The following is a 21263-nucleotide window of genomic DNA, read 5'->3' as shown; positions in this document are numbered from 1 at the left end:
TTCTTTTCATTTTTTTTCCTCTTCTCCTCCTTTCTTCCTGCCTGGGAGGTGCGGACAGGGGAGGAGAATCAGGGTGTAATTGGTGAACGGGGTTAAGTACATGTTTGAGCCCCCTGCGGGCCAGGGCGCTTCAGATGATGACTTAATCGTTTTTCTGGTCAATTATGTGTTTGCGGTCTTACCCCCCACCCGCCTTCCACCTCTCCCTCCACTCTCAGGGTTATGATAGGGGGGGAGGTCTGCTCCCAGTGGGAAAGTTGAACCACACACACTCTCTGCCACCCGCCCCCCACCCCCACTTCTTGCTCACTGTCTTACTTAATGTCTCTATTATCTTCCCTCGCTGCACGACCTGTGTTCTCTCTTATTCTTGCCTTTTATCTTTCTCTTTCGCTTTCTTCACACTCTGTTAAGTCGACCCTTCATCCTGTCATCCTCCCACTTCTATCCCTTCCTCTCATGCTCAAATCCAGCTGCTTAATAAGGTTTCGACACAATACTCTCGGAGCATGTTCACTGATCCTGTGTATTTCCACCCAGTAGTGTCTTGAGATTTGAACTGATAATTGAGAATAAAAGGCAGCACAAACTGACATCAAACAGCGCTGACTGACTCCCCCTCTCTCGCCTCTCGTTCCAGTTTAACCGCTGCATAACCTCCCAGCTGATCAAATGGTTCAGCAACTTCAGGGAGTTCTACTACATCCAGATGGAGAAGTTCGCCCGCCAGTCCATCAACGACGGAGTCACCGGAGCCGACGAGATGAGCGTCAGCCGCGACAGCGAGCTTTTCCGAGCCCTCAACATGCACTACAACAAGGCCAATGACTTTGAGGTAAACACCCGCACCTTCAGTGAATGATTACAGACAGAAGCTGTTTGTGTGTGTGCGTGTGTGTGCTCAGTGAGTGAAGGAGCTGAGACTTTAATGTGGTCAAAAAACAAAACAAAAAAAAACACATTAAAATTAACCTGATGCCTCGTGATGCAGACACCCGTCTCACTGTGTCCTACTGAGTTCAAGCCTCTCATACATCCTGCCACACTCTGCACTATAACACACACAGTCGCTTTGCTGTGAAAAACCATTTCCTAAACGGCGCCAGTTTGGGCTGTGCAACAGTGTCTTCTCGGAAAATATCTGCAGAGTTTTTAAAGAAGAAGAAGTGTTCTGTATCCGTGTGCATCTGGAAAAAAATTAAATCACCTCACAATATGAAGAAAATGATTGTTTTCTAAAGGGTGTGTGACAGAGGTGTGAGGAAGTCTCATCCAATGAGGAAGAAACCTTACCGACAGCTCGGCAGCTCGTTCTGCCTCTTCCTCACTGTCAATTTCCCCTTGGTGGTTCTAAGTGTGTGTGTTTGTGTTCGTGTGTGTGTGTGTGTGTGTGTGTCTGTGTTTGAGAAACCACATTTCACTTCCCTGTCCTCATTTACCTATCATCTGTGGTGAGATGTTTATGTCTGCATTGTGTGCATATCTTCCAGTGCATTGTAATCGTAAATTCTCAGCAGGCAACTTCACCTTTACTGTGTTTCATTTGTCTTACTTCTCCTTTTGCCACCTTATCGCATGTGAGTGTGTGTGTGTGTGTGTGTGTGTAACGTTTCAGGATCGCCAGTGCTCTCTCAATGTCAGCTGACAATAGACCTTTAAAAGGCTTGTGTTAAGAAGGACCTGGAGTGATCTGGGCTGTTGTGTGTGCGCGTGTGTGCGTGTGTGTGTGTGTATTTGTTCGAGAGATTGAGTCTTTGTGCGTTGGTGTATGTGTGTGAGTGTTTTGTTGTTGCTGCATTTCCCAGTGTCCTGTTCACCTCGAAGGGTACAGCCGTCCCTTGGACCGGCCTGGCATGCTGGCAAAGCACTTCTCCAGTGTGTGTGTGTGTGTGTGTGTGTGTGTGTGTCACTTTGAGGGGGGAAAAAATCTCACTGTTATCAAGGTTAAGCGTCCTACTGTTTTAGTGAGAGGAAGGGGAGTGAAAGAGGGGGAGAGGGGGAAGAGGGAGATGGATAGATAGGGGATAGAGGGTGAGAGCTCGGAGACAAAGGAGAAAGCGATGAAGGGAGGGAGAAAGGGAACCAAGGGGGAATGGAAAGGGGAGAAAGAAGGGTAGAAGGAGAGAGGGGGGGAAAGAGAGATGACGTGCAGGAGAGAAGTGCCCTTGCGAGCGGTGGGAGTTTTGCAAGCGCTCACATTTAAAGTGCTTCACTCTCCCTCTGTTTCCGTCTATCTCCCTCTGTCCATTATTTGTTCACTGGAGCTCCCTAACACACACACACACACACACTCTCACTTCCCCACATCCATCTTCAGGCCTCTTAAGGGAGTCTTTATAAGACTCTGGCAGGCAGAAGCACTCGAGTATATGAGGTCTCAATAAGCCCAAAGTCCATCAGAGCGAAGCGCTGAGAGAAATGACACCGTTCCCTGTGTTCAGCTGCTCAGGACCAGAGCAGGAATTATTTGTTTAATGACAGGAAAATAACTTAGACTCAAGAGTATAGTGACCCTTCACCTACAGACCGCCACTGACATTTTACACTCATTTAGAGCCAGAAACAGGTGTAGCGGGTCAGTCTGAGTTTTTCCTATTTCTACATAATAATAATAACAATATTTTTTGAGTCTGTTCTAATCGTTTCGATTTCATTTTTCCTGGTCCTTGAATAAGTGTGTGTCTGTGTTTTTTTTCGCTCTGAGGCTTGTTTTCTTTTTCCATATCAAATTATGCTTTGCTTATGGTAAATCACCTGACACTCATGACAGGAAATAGAAGTCCGTGTTCCTCACAAACTTCTTTGTCATGTCCACGTCCTTTTTTTTGGGCACAATGTTGATAATCAGAGAGACATTTAAAGATTTGCGTCATTACACCTGACACATAAAAATGTTCCTCTTATAAAAAAAATAGTAACGTTTTTTTTAATCTTTTTACTTTATTTGCTCAAATTAAGAAATCTACAACCTCCTTTTCCACTCACTGTACATGTGTACTGAGGTTTTCAAGTCTCCACATAACACACGGGCACCGACTGGACAGACAAACTATTCTGTGAAACTTAAGGTGAACACAGTGAAACTTTCCTCCTTTTTCGGATGAATGTGAAAACTCTGCACAGCAAAGCCAAACATGCCCTGAAAATGAGTTAATGTTAAAAATGTTAAAATAAGAAGCTTGTATTGTAGAACAGATAAGGCCAAATGTAAATTGAATGTACAAATAACTTTAAAAAAAAATATAATAATATGTATATTTGACTGAAATGTCAGGTTTACATTTCACCAGCCTCAGAAATTATATTTTAAGCGCAGCACCCAGCAAATACACTGTGCCTGTCCTGGCTGCGCAGCATCTTCTTCCCCCTCCCCGGCAGACAAACCCTGTCTTGCGTGCATTTCCTGTCACACCTCAGACAAGACTGTCATTCTTCTCCTGGCACCAGGAAGCTACTGTTGGAAAAGGCTTAAGGGGAACAGCCTATTTGCATACATAAATGTGAAAATTTGCAAGAAGGCAGACAGAGAGGAAAAGAGTGAGAGAGGCCAGGTGAATAAGTCTTCTATTGGCCGAGGAGCTGCAGTAGTTGGGGGAACGAGGGCGGAGGAGGGAGGGAAGGTGTTTTGCATATTAAGGGTTTTTTTTTTTTTTTTAGCCGGGCAGGTGTCTGAGAGATACAGGAGCTGATTAGAGTTTAACACAAGGAAAATTTGCCCAGCCATGCAAATTTTAACCCCCCTGACAAACCAACCGCCTTGGTGAACACGAAGACTCTGAGCCTAAGTGTTTGTGTGTGTATGAATGTGTGTGTATGTGTGTGTGGGGGTGTTATTTGTGTGTGTGTGTGTGTGTGTGTGTTGGTGAGTGCGGGTGCGTGGGTTGTGTGTTTTTTGCTGTTTGATGTTTGTGTGGGAATGATGTGTCCGTGTGTATTACATATGTGCACGGGCACATTTGTTATGTTTTTCCGTCTTATATGTGTGTGCGCGAGAGTGTGTGTGTGCATGTGCATGTGTGCGTATGTGTGTGTGTGTGTGTGTGTGTGTGTGAGTCATAGAGGTAATGTGGAGATGGAAATGTACTGGATGTGTATCAGGATGCCCCCAAGGCCCTTTTCTGTGGATCTCTCCCCTTTCTCCTCCACCACCACCACCACCACCTCCTCCTCCTCCTCTTCCTCCTCCTCCTCTTCCTCCCCTACCTGCCTGCACCACCACTTGAAACAGGAGCCTACGCAGATTCAGCAAGCGCACACACACACACACACACACACAGACACACACACACAGTGAGTTTTCCCTTTGCCAGCTTCTGCATCATCAAAGTTCCATCCACCTTGGTGGCGTCTTTGGAATGAATATGTCCTCTGTTTCAGTGATCACACACACACATACATAGACACACACACACATACACACACACATACACACACACACACACACACACACGTCTGTGGCCTTTCTTGTTTGATGCTAATCTGCTCTGTCACTGTGCTGGCCTAATACGCTCCCCATCTCCCTCCCAGCTCCTCTTTTGTCGCGATTGTTTCCCCTTTTCCTTTCATATCCCTCCTCCCTCACTCCCTCTCTACGTTCTCTCTTCCTTCTGTTGCCTCTCTCCTTTCATTCTTTCATCCTCCTCTTTTGCATGTCTTCCGCTTACCCCTCCTCTCCTCTCCTCCGCCGCCTCGCTTTTTCCCCCCCATTAGGAAGTTTTAATGGCATAATTGTCACATTCCTTCTGGCACAATGAACACCAGCGGTAATTAAAGAGCTTGCCGTTAATTACCTAGACCCTGGCTCTACTTTCCTCTTTTCTCAGCCCCCCTCCTGATCCCCTCTCTTCTTCTCTTTCTTCTCCGCTTCTCATTCGCTCTGTCCATCACCATCAAAGTCTTCCGAAACACACTCGGCCTCCCAAAGCCTTGACTTTGAGCAAGCAGCGCTTTCATGTGAGGACTCAAGTGAAAATTCTCGCTTAGTGTCCTTTTCTTTTTACTCTGCAGCCGCCTCTGTCTGTCTTTGAACCCCCAATGACAACACACATCATCTTTCATAAGACAGGAATGTGTGTGACCTGGTAATGGGTTAGAGAGAGAGAGAGAGAGAGAGAGAGAGAGAGAGAGAGAGAAAGAGAGGGAGAGAGAGCGCTGGGGTCTCATAAAGAGGCAGTTTTATGATGGCTCTGGGAAACTCTCAGATTTCCATAAGACAGACTAGGCCAAGTTTCCTCTGTCAGTGGCCACTCCTCCCACCGAGGACACACACTCACATATACATGCATACGGTGCGCACACCTCACCATTTAAAAGAGGAAGTCCTATGATCTCCATGTGAGAGGATGGTACCAGCAAAAACAGCGAGAAGCCTTCGTCCATGCTCGCACACACACACACAGGTATCGTGTGTCCTCTCTTATCAGCTGCTCTGTCTCCATTTGGAAAGATGTGTCACCCCTTTTGTCCCTCTTCCTCTTTTGTCCATCCATCTGTCTGTCATCCCTCTATTTGAAATGATAACACCCTGCCTCAGACACGCACTCACTCACCCACTGTGCTTTTATTAGTTATATTTCACAAAAAAGTGGCCGAGTGGTGACAGAAAACTTTCAAAAAGTTTGACTTTTCCGCTCCTGGTCCTCCTTTCCTCCTTTGTTTGCCTTTTCCCCTCATTATCCTCTCTTCCTCCCTCTTTCTTTCCTGCTTTTCATCCCACTCTCTCTCTCTTCCTCTCTGTCTACCTACTTCCCGCTCTCTCAGTGTCTCTCCAGCTCTCCATCCATTACCAGAGCCACAGAGAGCTGAGAGCAGATGCTGTCTGTCCAACCGCCGTGCCCCATAGCATTGTGTGCTTCACCTCTCCTTCCCCCCTCTTCTCCCTCGTTCCTCCTCTTCAGTCCCTCTCGGGGCTCCATTTGTTCTCCACCCAGAGAGGCTAATGTCTGTTTTCTCCTCCTCCTCCTCCTCCTCCTCCTCCTGCTGCTGCTTTTGCTCCCTCCATGTCTTCCACTCCTTCATCCCTGGTCTCTTTTTCCTCGCCACATAGGGCATGGTGTCTGTGTGTGTGTGTGTGTGTGTGTGTGTGTGTGTGTGTGTGTGTGTGTGTGTGTGTGTGTGTGTGTGTGTGTGTGTGTGTGTGTGTGTGTGTGTGTGTGTGTGTGTGACATCTTTGACCGGGGTTCGACCTCAGGGAATTTGAGGTGAAAAGGTCAGGGCTGTTGCACTGGATGCACAGGCCGAGGCACAGACGCAGATTCAAACACGTGTAAACATACATAAGTACTTAAAAGCACACACACACACACACACACACACACACACACACGGGTTTGGTGTTTTTCTGTAAAGTGCTCTAGGGTTTTCTTTGAAGAGCGATTGAAGGAAAAAAGAAGTAGAAGATACAAGGAGAGAGATGAAAAGATGGTCGTATAGATTTAGGTTCAGAGGTGCCAAAAATACAACCGATACAGTTTGCCAGTGGGTTTATGTCAACAACAACAACAACACACACGCATACATACACACACGCACACACACTTCCCCTCCCCTCATCCTCTTCTTCCCCCACAAATCTACACTATCTGCTGTCATCCCCCTCTACCCTTCACTCCCATTGAGAGAAGATCTCATCGCACCAAACATCCCACTACTATACATGAACATTCATCACAGGCCCATTACAGCTGCACTGGATGCTGTCATAGCAAATAATAATGAGGAGGGTACTCACTGTCCTTGTAAACATAAGCAGCTGTCCCTGAGTGTGCATTGGTGTGTGTGTGGGTGTTTTGTGTATTTGCACTTGTTTTAAAGTCATTGTTTTCACCATGCACAAGTTAGATGAATGATCATAGAAACACACTAAGATATATATATTATATATACTTATAATTATATATATACAGCATTAATAATATCAGTTGATAAACCGGCTCGTGAAGTTCCGGATAATCCACAACACACACTATTACAACATTTCACGGGAACTACTCTCTCCTGAAGCAGCCGTTCCTGTGAAAACTATCTTAGAGCAAAATCAGGACAAGCTGAGCAAAGACAATCAACAAGGCAAGATACCAGGAAAGATATCTGCAACAACCTCCCTTGTGTTGTGTGAGACACTGGTAACCCAGATGTTCTCCTGGTGTCTGCTGACAGCAGCACATGTATCTACAAAAGGAACAAACAAATCTTCAGATATTAGCCCGAGCCCTTGCTCTGTCACAAACGTCATTTCCAACTTGTAATGTGGCTTTTTAATTCTCTTAGTGAGAAGAGTTAGGGGAAGAAAAGAAAGGAGAGCAGCATCATCTGCTTCTCCGTGAATAGCCGGGGGCTATCGAGGGCCCCCGTTTGACACAGCCTGACAGGTCTTTTCTTCACCGTGCGGAGTGTGTGCACATATGTGTGTGTATGTGTATGTGTGTGTGTGTGAAGCCACTTTATTCTGTGCACTGATTAAATGACCAGAGCTGTGTTTAAAGCCTGGGGCGCCAGGGCTAGCAAGGAATCACTTAAACATAAAGAACTACATGATCCCCTCCCTCCTTTTCTCACCTGCTCTCTCTCTCTCTCTCGCGCACACACACACACACAAACACATCCTCTCCCTGCGCTCTCCTTACACTTGATTCTCCCTCCTTCCTGCTTTTCCACCAGTCCTCCCCCTTCCTCCTCCCCCTTCCTCCTCCTCCTCCTCCTCCTCCTCTTTGCTTCTTCTCCCCTCTCCTCCCTCCTTCTTCCCCTCCTCCTTCTGTCCCTGGTCACCTTGTGCGGGGCAGCCTGCTCTGTGGCACAGCTGCTGATTATGTCATTATTTCTGGACCATTTTGGTCTCCCTCCGTGTGTGTGTGTGTGTGTGTGTGCGTTAGAGAGACTAATGAAGCGTGGCAAAGGGACTCATGCCAAAATGACCAGGGCGTGCATCAGAGCTGCAGATGTGTCAAAGCAACTCCCCCATTCACACACACACACACGCACGCACACACACTGCTGATGCCAAACTCTGCCTCCTTCAATCCAATCTGCAGTTTATTATTTTGCTTTCTTCTCCTGCCATCTTGCTCCCTCACTTCCACCCTATCTCCTTCTCCTTCTATCCACCCATCCATCTTCCATCCTCCCTCCTTCGCTGCAGCTCCTTGCCCCCCTGTCCTTTATTGTTTGCCCGCCCACCCACACCCTCCTTCCTCTTACCCCTTCTATTCTTCCTCTCCCTCCCTCCCTCTGTTCTCCTCCTCTCCAGATGTCCTGTTCCTATCTTCCAGACTCCCTTGCTCCTTTCTTTCCCTTCTGCCTCCTGCTCTCTTGGTCTCTCTGAGCCGGGCTGACTTCCTGACCTCCAGAGGCCCCTGTTACAGCGGGTCCTGACACCCCCCCCTCCCTCCCAGATTGCCTTCTCTCAGCCTGTGTCCACCATAGAAGCTCAGACAATGAATTTTTAAGACTCTAAACAAGGGCTGAGCTGTGATTCCTGATTATTTTTCTGAGGAAAATACGGGGGAAGAGCCAAGAGGGGAGGAAAGAGATGTCAAGAGAGGCCATGACATGATATGAAGGTGGGGGGTTGAGGCAAGCAAAGGTGGAGGGAGGAGCGAGGAAAATGGGATCGGAGAGCGACTTCATCAGTGTCTTTGACCCTGTCCCGTCCTTGACTCCCCCCCAGCGAAGGTGCACCTTGAGAAGAGCCCATGTGACGCCTGCGCTCACTCTCACATATGTACACACATAACATGTATACACAACGGGTCCCTCAAGGCTCCACGTTCTCAAGGCTATCAGCGGAGAGAGGGTGGCTGCTGTTTGCTCAGCTTTGGGGCCTGCTTCCCGTCCCCAGTGGTGTCCTGAGCTCTGATCCACTCTTCACAAATGACAGACATGAGGAACTGAGAAGGTTGTGAAAATGAAGAGAGCAATGAAGACATTTAGAAAGACCGAAAAAAAAAGAAAAGAAAAATGAAGCGAATGAAGGATCCAACCAGCGCGACTCAAATCTTTTCCAAGTTGGTTGCACTCTTCTGCTGTGCCACAGTCTTATCAGTGGCAGAGGGGGTTGGGGACAAGCACAGCGAGGGGACAGGGAAGACAGGGGACATGGGTTGTGTTTGCCCAAAGTGACAGTGCGGGCCAAGGGCTTATCAAGGCCTTTGTAGATTATCGATCGCAGCAGATATGTGAGGCACAGGGGCCCATGTGCGAGTGCGTGTTCGAGGTACAGGAAGCTCTGGTTTGACTCACTGAAATGTCACAGGCTCCTGTTTTTACACTTAAGTTTCACTGTCAGCAGAAGTGAGAGCGTCCTTAAGATGCAGTCCCTTCATGAGACTCACATCAGTGCCGGATGAGCCCGTCTGGAGCCGGGAGCGCATGTTACATAAAATCTATAAATTACCCGTTTTTCACACACAAATACAGTGACGGACAAAAACCATGGGAAGTGCCGGTATTCCCAGGCTGAGTTGTGGTTAGGAATTAACCTGGCTGGCAGCGGGGGCTAAATGTTGTGTCCCTGCATTTCATCCTTCAAGGCTACAGCTTGCTAGCGCACACTCACTTACACACACGCTCTACACACAGCCTTATCTTCCAGGGTCTCGTCTTGTTTGGCCAACGCTGTGCAAATAGAAGGTGCAATACATCTCCTGACAGTTCCCAAAAGCAAGGGGGAGAAACATGTTAGCCAAACAAACAGCCAACCCTGAGTCACCCAGAGAGAAGAGATTTCTCAGGCTTTACCGAAACACACACACAGACACACACACACACACACTTGCGAGCAGTGTGTGTAACGGTAGCTTTTATTTGAGGGCTGGGCCCCTGGCTACCTTTTTAAACGTTTGTCTAAGCAGTCTTAAGACAGGGACCGCTGCTGGACTGAATAGCTCCCAGCAAGCCGTCCATAGGGCTCCTATTGTCCTCTGTCATATTTTATTATCTCATCAAAAAGCAGGAAATCCGATTCCCTCTCTCTGAAAAAGAGCTTATCCTTCTGTCTCAAAGCAACCTGTCACGAGAGAGGGAGATGGAGAGAGGTGGAGAGAACGGGTGAGAGAGAGAGGGGGGGGGGGAGTCAGTGAATGAGAGTGATTAACTGCCTCATTGCTGTCAGAAGTCCCTCAGTCTTTCATTCTTCCTTCCTTCCTTCTTTTCTTTCTTTCTTTATTCCAGATTAGTATTTACCCAACACACAGCACGAGGCAAAGTTTAGGGGTAGAAAGTGTGTGATATTAGAGACCAGCTTTATCTCCTTTGCTGGCTCTTCTCCCCCCTCTCTCCCTCCCTCTATCTTCCTCCTTTCATACTGTGTTACACAGTAGCAGTAATATCCTTTTTCTGTGTGTGGCACATGAAGAAGTCAGCTGGTCCTTCTCTTCCTCTCTCCTCTATCAGTCAATAAACTACAGAGCTCTTGAGCAGCAAGTCCACACCTCCAAAGGTCAAACTCATGATTGACTTATTACTTTCATACATGACCTATCAAGCACAATAGGATCATAAATTGTGGCTTAGAGATACAAGTTGTTTTCCTGGTGCGTGTTGCTGTGATACGACACAAAGTACGATTGAGAAGTCATCTGGCACAAATAAACAACATCAGGTAAATGACAATAGTTGTTGCATGTGATTGTCTGCAGCATATTGACATTTAACGTGAAATATCATCAGAAGGTTGTCTTTTTTAAATTCAGGGTTAGGACAGGACAGTGCTGGACAGGACTCTGTCATCATTTTCTAAAGTCATCATTTTCCTCGTCCACGTGAAAAAAAACCACAAAGCTGACGTTTTCAGATTGTTTTTCAGAAAAGTTAGAGAGAAAAGTGAAACGGAAAAGAAACGCTGCTTCAGTGAAGACTAAAATCTTCTAAAAGAGAAAAGGTGTGTTTTCAAATTTAGCCAGCGCAGCGTGGACGTAATCTCAGTCGTCTTATTTGCTTTTTCCAGGCTACAGTCCCTCCTCACATACAACTCTATCCCTCGCTCTATACTCTTCTTTTCCTGCCTCTACCTCCTCCCTCCCCTCTTTGTACATCTGTCCTTTAATTTTGGGCTCTGCTGAAAAGTTGTTAAAAAGCCCTATGAAATATGTATGAAGGATTGTGAGCCACGCGATTGGCCCCATTTACCGGACAGCCCGGCGAATGAACGGCCACACTGGATAATCCCCCACAATGCTTCTGGAACAAAGGCCCAACAGCTGACCCTAGAGAGAGAGATGAAGAGGGGGGAGTGGGGGGGGTGAGAGGGGGGATAGAGTGGGACAAGGGAGGGGTTGCAAACAGTTAAGGCTCACTGCTGGTCAGGAGGCAGCTCGCTCACATACACAACTCACACGTACTCACAAAACAAAGGCTTGCGGGACAGGAATAACTCCCCTCTGTTCTCTAGCTCTGCTCTCTCTCTCTCCTTAGACTCTTCTCAGCCCCTCCTTCTCTCGCCATCTCCCTCTCTCTCCCTCTCTCCCTCCCTCCCTCCCTCCCATTCTCACTCTCTCTCAGTCAAGAGGATCTGAAATACCAATACCCTTTTCTCCTTGACATTGCTTTCTCCTTGCAGTCAGCGTTTTGCTGTCCTTTTATAGTCAAAACGTCAGGAGAAATTCCATGCAGGAATATTCTTAGTAATGCGGCACTCCCTGCGTCTAACGGCTTGGGCGCTACGCTGCACTGGCCCGTTAGCCAGGTCTTTTGGGAAAAGCGTGCGCATGCCCACACGCGCTCTTCACTGTGCAGCGCATACACACAGAGTTGCCCTCAAACTGGGGTCATTGTGCCAGTGTTTCAGAGACTGCAGGAGCCCAAACAATGAATTATATCCACTTCTATTCCACCAGAGGGGAATTCAATATTTGGGGAATTGGGTTAGCTTGTGTTTTCGCTCTCTCTCTCAAACACACACACACACACACAGCGCACAAGCTCCTTATTCACGGCTCACCTTTTCACTCAAGCAGTGGACAGAGATATGCTCACACTCTCACACACACACACACACACACACACTAGACACACGGGCATCTTAGCCTCCATTCATCACCCCGAGGGGGGTGGGTGGCTGTCCCATGTGTGTGTATGTGTGCATGTAAAGACGCCTGCCTGTGTGTGCACTTGTCTGTCTGTGTGTATGTGTGTGTGTGTGTGTGTGTGTGTGTGTGTGTGTGTTCCAGTGGCCACTAACCTTGCTGTGTCCTGACACTCCTGATGAGTATCTGCAGGACACTGGAGGAGAGGAGCGGCGTGGAGTGCGCACTGTCAGGCATTTGGGCAAGCTGCTGCTGCTGTATGTGTGTGTGTGTGTCTGTGAGCATCAAGGGAGGTGGGCAGGGAGACAGTCAGCATTATCCAAACAGGTGACCCCTGAAGGCTGCATCGCCCTGGAGCTTCGAGTCGAGGAAAGAGACTCAGCCAAACGCACTGGGGTAGCCGGTGTGTGTGTACAGCGAGCGTTATGTAGAGCTCTGTCACAGTGCAGGATGTGTCATCTCCTTGGCACAAGGAGGTGTGTGCGCTGGTGTGTGTGCTCACGCCTGCATGAGCGTGTGTGTATGTGTGTGTGACAGAGTGTTGGCTTGGGGGAAGGTGTCACAGATCTTTGCCAGACTAATCATCTCCATGGTGTCGGTGAGCACTGCTGTCAGGGACACTAAAGAGGCGGCGTGTCTCCCCGTTCCCAAAGCATTTAGTACTTCCTCTTTCGCCAGCACCTCTCTGTCGCTCTTCACTCAGCTCCGCTGTCTTGTTTGGTCACAGATTTACAGTGCGACCCATAAAGATGTCACGCTGGCCGTGTCGTGGGGAGGGAAGTGTGGGGTGTGAGAAACCTGAGAATTCACAAGAAGTGGCTTTTCTCAGGCCGACGCCTCAATTGGCTTTTTGGGAAGTAGCTACTCAAGAGATGGGAGATTTATGGTTTTACATCCACTGTGAAAACAAGAACATATTCTACAACTGTATCGCTGACGGTGTCGAGGATGATGCAGGGAAACTACTGCAGACTGCAAAGTGCAGTAGAGCTGTGAGGCAGCAGGAAGAGGTTGCAGCTCCTGGAAGAAAAATCGCACTGTGGGGCGATTGACACTTGGGGCACCATGATCAGATGGACATGAAACTGACCTCACTGAATCATTAGTAAAAGAGGAGATATTATGGTAGAAAATGGTTGTTTGTGAGTGGAAGTTACCTCAAACAGCTTTATAAACATACAGGTTTCTGAGACTCACTTGTTCCTTGGTCTGGCACAGCTACAACATCCACAACAACAAGCTGGCAGATAAAAAGTTGGGGATGTGGGTAAAGACAATTAGAAAAATTGAGCCTTTATTGTTGTGAAATTATCTGTAAGGGAGATAATGCTTGTAATAATGATGGCTCAGTGATCTAAAATGTCTGGATGATTAACCAATTCCTTTTCTCTCTGTGTCTTTAAAGGTCCCCGAGCGCTTCTTGGAGGTGGCTGAAATCACACTGAGAGAGTTCTTCAACGCCATCGTGGCTGGTAAAGACGTGGACCCGTCCTGGAAGAAGGCCATCTACAAGGTCATCTGCAAACTGGACAGCGAGGTCCCAGAGATCTTCAAGTCCCCCAACTGTCTCCAAGAGCTTCTACACGAGTAAATTTCTTCTCCTCCTCCTCCTCCTCCTCCTCCTCCTCCTCGCACGATGCTTTGCGCTTTTTCTTTTCTTTTTTTTTGTCTGATTTCCTAGAATTTCAGGATGATATTCTCTTTTGTTTTCTTTTTATTTTCCCCGACTCTACGTTTGATTTCCTGTTTTTTATTTTTTATTTTTTTTAAATGTATTAAAGTTATGAAGTAGCATTCCCAATCTGAAGCCTCTGTGGCAGTTCCTAAATGACCTAGCTATTGTGTTGTTGTTCTTCTATGATGATAATTATCATGATGGTTATTATTTGTTTTTGTTTTTCTAAGATTCTGATTAACTGAAGAGACTCTAATCTTACTGGGTGTTTTCTGGACTGTGTGATCCCTCATCTGTTCTGGCCTGTTATATGATCAACACTAAGTCCTCAGTGTGTGGAAGGATTTCCTGAGTTCCCATTTACACTACTAAGAACATAGGCTGGGTTCCTTAAAGACTTTACTCATCGGCACCCGGGGGTGTCGCTCCAAACCAGAGGGCTGCCACATGAACTGTCCCTGCAAAGAGCAACAGCGGGCGCCCAACAGACTCTGCTACTGAAGATGTCCCTAACCGGACTGTCACACACACACACGTACACACACATGCACACAAAAACAAGGCCTAGTGAGGTTATTGACTGGACTAAGACTGGACTCGTGGTACTGGTCTGCACTGGTCTGCACTGGTCTGTGGGACTTGGACTGGTTTCAAATAGCTACTGAGCTCTACCATGTTTTGAAGTGTGTTTTCCCCGCAAGTAGGGCCATTGTGTTTATTGGGTGTACATTATTATTTTGATTATTATTATTGTTGTTGTTGTTTATGATTATTATTATTATTTGTCATCACTGCTTGCTGAAGATTGGCACTTCGAGATTTGTTTGTCCCTTGATGCCGTTGCAGAAAAAAAATAAATTATTGCTATTAATATTATTCCACAAGAGTTTAGATTCTGAAATATTTTTGCCCCCCATTTCCCATCCTTCTCCTTACTCTTGTTTTAGTTTGTCCATCTATGAGGTGGACTGTTTTTCTTTATTTTATTTTCCTCGGTCGGGGTCTGGGGGGTTTGGGGAGGGGGGGGGGCGACGCCGACTTGCTTGGAAAGTGTTTCGATTTGGGGCCATAACGAGTGGGCTTCTCTATATGTCTATAGCCACTAGTCTATCCTGCACAGGACCAGTGTGGTGGCGGTGCTGGTGAGGGCATTACAAGCAGAAATGCATGAAGTAAACAGTGCAGAAGTGGCCTTTTTGGTGCGTGACTTGCTGTCTTTAAAAAAGGCTACATTTCCATAGCCACTCCAGCTTTGATAACTAAACTGCTCCCACTATATGAGCCATTTGTTCAGCTATGAAATAATTCTTAGTCATTTAATTATCTGTTCAATATTGGTGAACTTGCACAGTAATGACTGTGTAGTTGTTGTTTTTTTGCCTTTTATACAACAGTTCATTAATTAACTCGTGTGTGAGATGAAGTCAGCCTGTTTCTATGGCAGGCCTTTAATGTGATTAGCCTACACAGGTGTAAATTACATTATGAAGTTATTTCAATAGCCGTCGATACTTGAATATATCAGAATACTGTGGCAATCTAAAGTGCAGTGTTGCTGAAACAATAAATAATTGAATATATACAAATAGGAGCATCACAGACGAGGAGGATAATTCAAGGAGAGCAAAGAGAGAGGTGAATATAAGCTGAAACACAGACGTTCATTAATTCTGCTTCAAGTGGAACTTACCCACAAACAAAACACACACACACGTACACACACTGCTCCTTCCCTCCACGCTCACCTGCCTTTGAGTGATCTAGCTCTTCTCTCAATGCAACAATGCTAGGTCGAAGGTGAGCACTCACCCCCGGGGGTAGATGGAGAAGCTCTCAGCACTACAAAGAGTACAGACAATGGCACAGAGCGAGGAGCGACACGCACCTAAAACCCACCGCTCTGTCCCGCCGTCCCACGCTGGCAGCTTTTAAGACCCAAAGTATGATTCTGTTGAAGCCACTGTGCCCACTTTGTTAAACACCATTCCTTTCACTTTTACCTGAGATACTAATCCCAGATTTTCCACTTGACTTGTATGTAAATCTAGTGTTTTATTACTTTCATCCACCCTCTCAGGCTATTACGGTTTTTTAAGAAGCAGTTAGTGTTAGCTGGCCTTTTGATGAGGTAAGTTTGAAGCAACGAGAGGACTTGAATACTTTCTAAAGTGCGTGCGAGCTAGCTGCTGATCTCACCTTGGCGACATTAGCTTATAGTGTGTCTGTGTGTGTGATCAAAAGATCAAAAGGGGCAGGTTGCTTAACCTGCTGACTTGTCTAAGGGAGACAAAGCGCTTGACAAAAGGAGGCAGAGAAAGACAGAGAGCTACTCCCTCCATTATATCATCCCCTCTCCTCCTCCCCAGACAGTGTTCTTCTTAAGATCCGGAGCCCTGAGAGAGCGAGCCGGACACTTTTCTCACTGAAGGATGGGCTCGGCCCTTCATGTCTCAGAGTCTCAAAGCACCAGCCAAGGGCTCTAAAGCGCCACAAACAAAGGAGAAGGGAAAGGACACTTTTATCTGATGCACAGATTATTATCGCTCCCCATCCTCCCCCTTCCTGCAACCCCACCCTAAAGTTAAAGAGTTCCTGCGCCTAAAAAGATTACTTCAGGATAATGAAGACTTATGTGCAAAAATAAAAGGATTAGCAAGACCTTAATACCACGTTGAAAATATTTTTGTCAAGTTTTCCTTTACTGGCGTCATTTGATTTTTAGGATAACATTATTGAAATACATATATAGCCTTTTTTAAGAAATGTAAAATATAAATCTATGAAAAAAATATATACTGTAGTGGAGGTTCTTTGAAAGGCACTGTTAGCAATTGTTTCATAAAAGAAATCTTGAGGGTATTTTTAGTGACGGCTTTGTTTAAATCTGTATTCTGAATAAGTGAGTTGTTGGTAGATTAGGAGCAATAGTTGTAGGTTTTTTGCAGGTTTTGTGACCAGTTTTCCTTTTGGTTTCTTTAACTTTTTGTATCGTGCTGAATGGCTGTCTTCTTGAGATCAGAAAAATAAACTTGGAATCCGTTTTCAGAGTATGAAATATTGTTGTTGCTGCTGTAAATACTGTCAGGATGAAACAAAGAATAGCTGTACAGTTTTTTTCTATGATCACTCAGAGTGCTCGAGAAAGGTGAGAGTGGTTTAAAAAAGAAGGGTGGAGAAAAAAAAGAGAAATGACCTGTTTCTCTCCAACTGGACTCATAACCACTCTTCCAAAGACAAGAGGAGAGTTTTTTGTTTGTTTGTTGGTTTTGTTTTTGTTGTTTTTTTTCCCTGCCATGCCTTTAACGGGGGTCTGTTTCCCGTCGGCAGTGCCCTTGAAGTTGCACCAGCATCCGTTTCTTTAATTTTTGCTGACAGAACAATGCATTAGGCTAGCAGCGGTCAGGTAATGATGATGTCACGGAGCGTCCCGTTGGCAGTCCATGGACCCGGTCTCGTCCAAAAACAAGGGCAGACTGCCACCGACGTAGCTCTAGATTCGACCCGGGAGAGAGAGACAGGAACTCATTGTCATCAGAAGACGAAGTGTCATGGAGGGGGCACATGTTGTACAGTAACAGTTGAAAAAAAAAAATGAAAAAAAAAAAGAAAAGAAAGAGAGACTACAAACAGAAAAAAGTGATTTATACCTTTTTTTTTTGACTGGGTTCAAACAGTTTGGAAAAGTCTGGACTTTTGTGGAATTTGTACGCTTTGCATTGTGTGTTTGTGAGTGTGTGTGTGTGTGTGTATGTGGATGTATATGAGTGTGTGTCTGTGTGAGAGAAAAGACCGATTATGAGAACCTGTGAACCAGTGAGTGACACAATTCTCAACACTGTGGCCCCTCCCCCACCCCTGGGAGTACCATCCTGACATGTAAATGATTCTCATTAAGCGTTGGCAACATGTGTGTGTGTGTGTGTGTGTGTGTGTGTGTGTGTGTGTGTGTGTGTGTGTGTGTGTGTGCGTGCGCGCGCGTGTGTGTGTGTTGTGATAATTTCCTCTGATCTGTTTTCTGACCTGTTTGAAAGGGGTTTTTGTTTCTCTATGCTTTCAGTAGTAATTCTTTTTTTTATTATTATTATTACATCGCTCCTCTTTTTTTTTTTTTTTTTGTAAATATAAATGATGTGGACTTACAGTGATAAATACTGCCTTTGTATAACTTAGCAATATGTTATGTAAATAGTGTTTTGTTGATGCTTTTTGTATGACATTATTATTCGATTCTAGTGCAGTAATTCCAACTGGAACGGCCATGTTTCAAATACAGTCTGAATAATTACACACAGGTTGTAAAATAAAACTCACTACATGGCTGCTTTTTTTTTTTTTTCTTTTATTGGTGTCTATTTGTCTTGCAGATTTTGTGTAATTTATTGGTTTAATTTATCCTAATTTATTTGATGTTGTTTTCTTTTGTTTTTCAAACAGGGAAGGCTGTACTGCATTTCATTAAGTAGAACCAACTTCAAATATTTGAATCCTTATCTACCTAAAAGTATGAATACAAAAACATAAAAAAAAAACCATTATATTCTACCTTGCTCATTCAATTGACAGAAATGATTAAATTGAGATTTTGGCAGCTAAATGGAACAGGACAGTTTTGAAAATTAAAAAAAATAAATAATGAGAAGGTTGTTAGGTTTTGTTCCGGGGACCGGGCCAATGTTGGGCTAGAAAGCTGTAACTAGTTTGAAGCAGTTTTGTATTTTCTCTTGAGATTTTTCCCCCTGTATTACTTTGGCCCAGCCCACAAACAACCAGTAGTCAAATTGCCTTTCGTGCCTTCACCCTCTATGAACTGAATGTATGTGCAGTATATATGCAAGCTTGTGTAAAATGAATTAAAAAATGGAAATAAAAATGAAAAACAGAGCAGAAAATGTGTTTGCTGTTTGTGCTTCATCTATATCACCTCAACATGCACGATTAAAAAAGCTTTGTGTGTGTGCGTGATGGGTGGGGAGATATAAATATAGAGAAGAAAGAAGAGATTTAAGTGATATAAAAAAAAATAGCGTTAACTCCACATCGCCGATGTAGCTTGTCAACTTTTTTCAGTTTCCAGTGCGTCACTGATCAGCTTGTGTCTTTACTCTACAGATACTTTATGAATCATCGCTGCTGTTTTCGCTCCCACAGTCGTTCAATGCACTAATGAGGGGTTTGGCTACAGAGTGCCAACCTCTCAGCCTTGTTTTCTCCACAGGCTCCACAGACAACTGCAGATGCCGCCTCATCAGGCTAAATACAACAATCGCCCCACACACACACACGCACACACACACACACACACACACACACACACACACACACACACACACACACACACACACACACACACACACACACACACACACACACACACACACACACACACACACACACACACACACACAATGAAACCATTAACTCCATTACAACCTACAGCATCAACACTTATGGAAGAAATCATTGGAAATGGTTTTATAAATTAAGCTCTCAGTGTTTGAAAGATTTTCTCAGTTAAAGACAAATTGATAAAAGTTTGAGAAATCAGCGGACAGACAAACTGTTGCGGCCGACATTTACTTGACCAGTTTTCTCAGTTCAATGATTTTTTTCGGTCAAATCTCAAATATTGTCAAGTGTTATTTGAGATTTACAATTGAAGTGTAATCAATCACCATAATCAACTGATCAACTAATCACTGTAGTTCCTTACACGTGTCATGTGTTTGGTGTTTGTGCTTGTTTAATGTTATTCATATAAAAAGATGTAAAAGATCTAGTTTAATTCATCAAGTGCCAGGGATCTTTAATGTTTTGTATGTGTGGATTTTATTTGCTGATGAGTTTGGAAGTCTTTGAAGAAAAAAAAAAAACGAGACTATTTTAAAAAGGTTCAGTGTGTTCCCTCAGTTCTCTCTGCGTCATTTTTCTGTTTTCTTATCATGACCTCTGTTGTATTTTCCACCACGCCTGCCCGATGCACCGTTCCTTTTCTTCCTTTTGTTCTTGCCTGACTGCTTTTCACTCTTTTTGCTTTGATGCTCAGTTTTGGAGTTGCTTCTTTTGTGTCTTTTTTGCTTGCCTTTTTTTTTTTCTCCCCTCTCTCCCTCTCTCTCTCCCATGTTCCTTTTCCCTCTCGTCCTCCCTCTGCCTGCCTCCCTCTGCCTGCCTTCACCGGAGGCTACAGCTCCTTAGGTTGGGCTGAGACAGCATCTTTGTACAACACCAACCGTCTGCTCTGTAATCAAATACCATCTGTCGCTACATCTGAAGACTCACTCTCTCGCTTCCTCCATCACGCACGCACACACACACACACACACACACATATACGTAGGCACACACATTGTTCAGGAGTGGAGAGCACAGATGTGGTGTGTGTGTTCATGTATGTGTGCGCCCGCGTGTGTATGTGTGTGTGTGCGCTTTTTATGTACAATGACCCGTGTACTTACAATCATTCCACTTGATTCATTCTTGGCCTGCAGGGAGGAAGTCACCGGAGTCACTTTCACCACTTCCTGTTTTTTCCACCTCTCCCACTGGGAGGGGTTCAAAGGTCATTGTCTTCAGGTATCCATGTTTGTTCTGTGGCTCTGTGTGTCAGCAAGACCTTGGCTGCTGTATCAGACGGGGAGATAGTGGACTTTAGCTCCTCAGTCTTAGATCAACGTCCCACTATCTCAAAGGCTGCCAGCCTTTCCCAATGTTTGCCCAATGTTTGTCCCTGCTCCGGCACAGAAAACGTTGACACGGTCCCCAAGGTCCCTCTCTCCGAGTCCCTCCTCCCTCCGTGGCGGCTTGTTATCACACGCTCAGGTTCAAGAACATTTTCCATTTAGCATTAAGTGTGCACTTTTTTTTTTTCTTTTTTTGAGCTGGAAAGATTTAACAGTGTATTTTGCAACCGGGCTGGGGAGAGGGGGGGTGTGAGGGTGGGAGTGGGGGGGTTTGCAGCACGCCAACCTGACAACAAATAGAAATCTTTCTGGTAAATATCACCACACACACACACACACAAGCACTGATGTAACTCGGTGCTGGGGGGAACCTTTGTGACGAAGAAACACAAGGACTCAGGACCTCTTTTCGATTTCTTCTCGGTGCGATCCTCCCACCAACGACCAAAATGAGCTGTCCACCGTTTGAACCATTTTGACACCTACTCCTCCAAAATGACTGTGGGCTTGAAACTAAAACAGCACAATATTACTGCTGTTTTATTTACACGGGCTGGCAATCTGCGTTTGTGTATGAAGCTTTTTATTTGCTTAACTGTGAGGATTTATTTTTTATTTAACCTGCAGCGTACAGTTCAACTTCCCAGTTTTGAATTTAAAAAAAAGCTTGAGAGCAGATTTCCACATTGCACAGATTGATGGATTCATTCTGCATGTGTTGGTAATTAAACACTGGATTTCATCTATTGTGGATGGAGCAACACACTGCGTGCTCCAGAGCCACTGGCACAGGCTGGGATTAACTCAGGGTTGCCCACATTTGGCATCAGTGATGAGGACACCTAGTGGTCAGTATGTGCAGCACCGACACACACTGACACTTGCTGTGAG

At 45.4% G+C, this 21263-nt stretch overlaps 1 protein-coding gene across 4 annotated transcripts in view; it reads left to right on the top strand.

The window, feature by feature from the left end:
* Positions 1–18571, top strand: part of LOC311007853 (prospero homeobox protein 1-like) — a 37930-nt gene extending 19359 nt beyond the window's left edge. For 3 of the 4 annotated variants that reach the window (XM_084001213.1, XM_084001214.1, XM_084001212.1), the window contains exons 4-6: positions 641–835; positions 13426–13607; positions 13926–18571. In XM_084001213.1, coding sequence (XP_083857339.1) covers positions 641–835; positions 13426–13607; positions 13926–13932 — 384 coding nt within the window. In that variant the 3' untranslated portion in view covers positions 13933–18571. Of the gene's footprint in view, positions 1–640; positions 836–13425 lie in introns of all 4 variants that reach the window. The other variant, XM_084001215.1, reaches the window with a different exon arrangement.
* The last annotated feature ends 2692 nt before the right edge of the window (positions 18572–21263 follow it).

The sequence above is a fragment of the Trachurus trachurus genome (assembly GCF_905171665.1).
Source record: "Trachurus trachurus genome assembly, chromosome: 24".
In the NCBI taxonomy this organism is placed as follows: Eukaryota; Metazoa; Chordata; class Actinopteri; order Carangiformes; family Carangidae; genus Trachurus; species Trachurus trachurus.
This window is presented reverse-complemented; position numbering and strand designations above follow the sequence as displayed.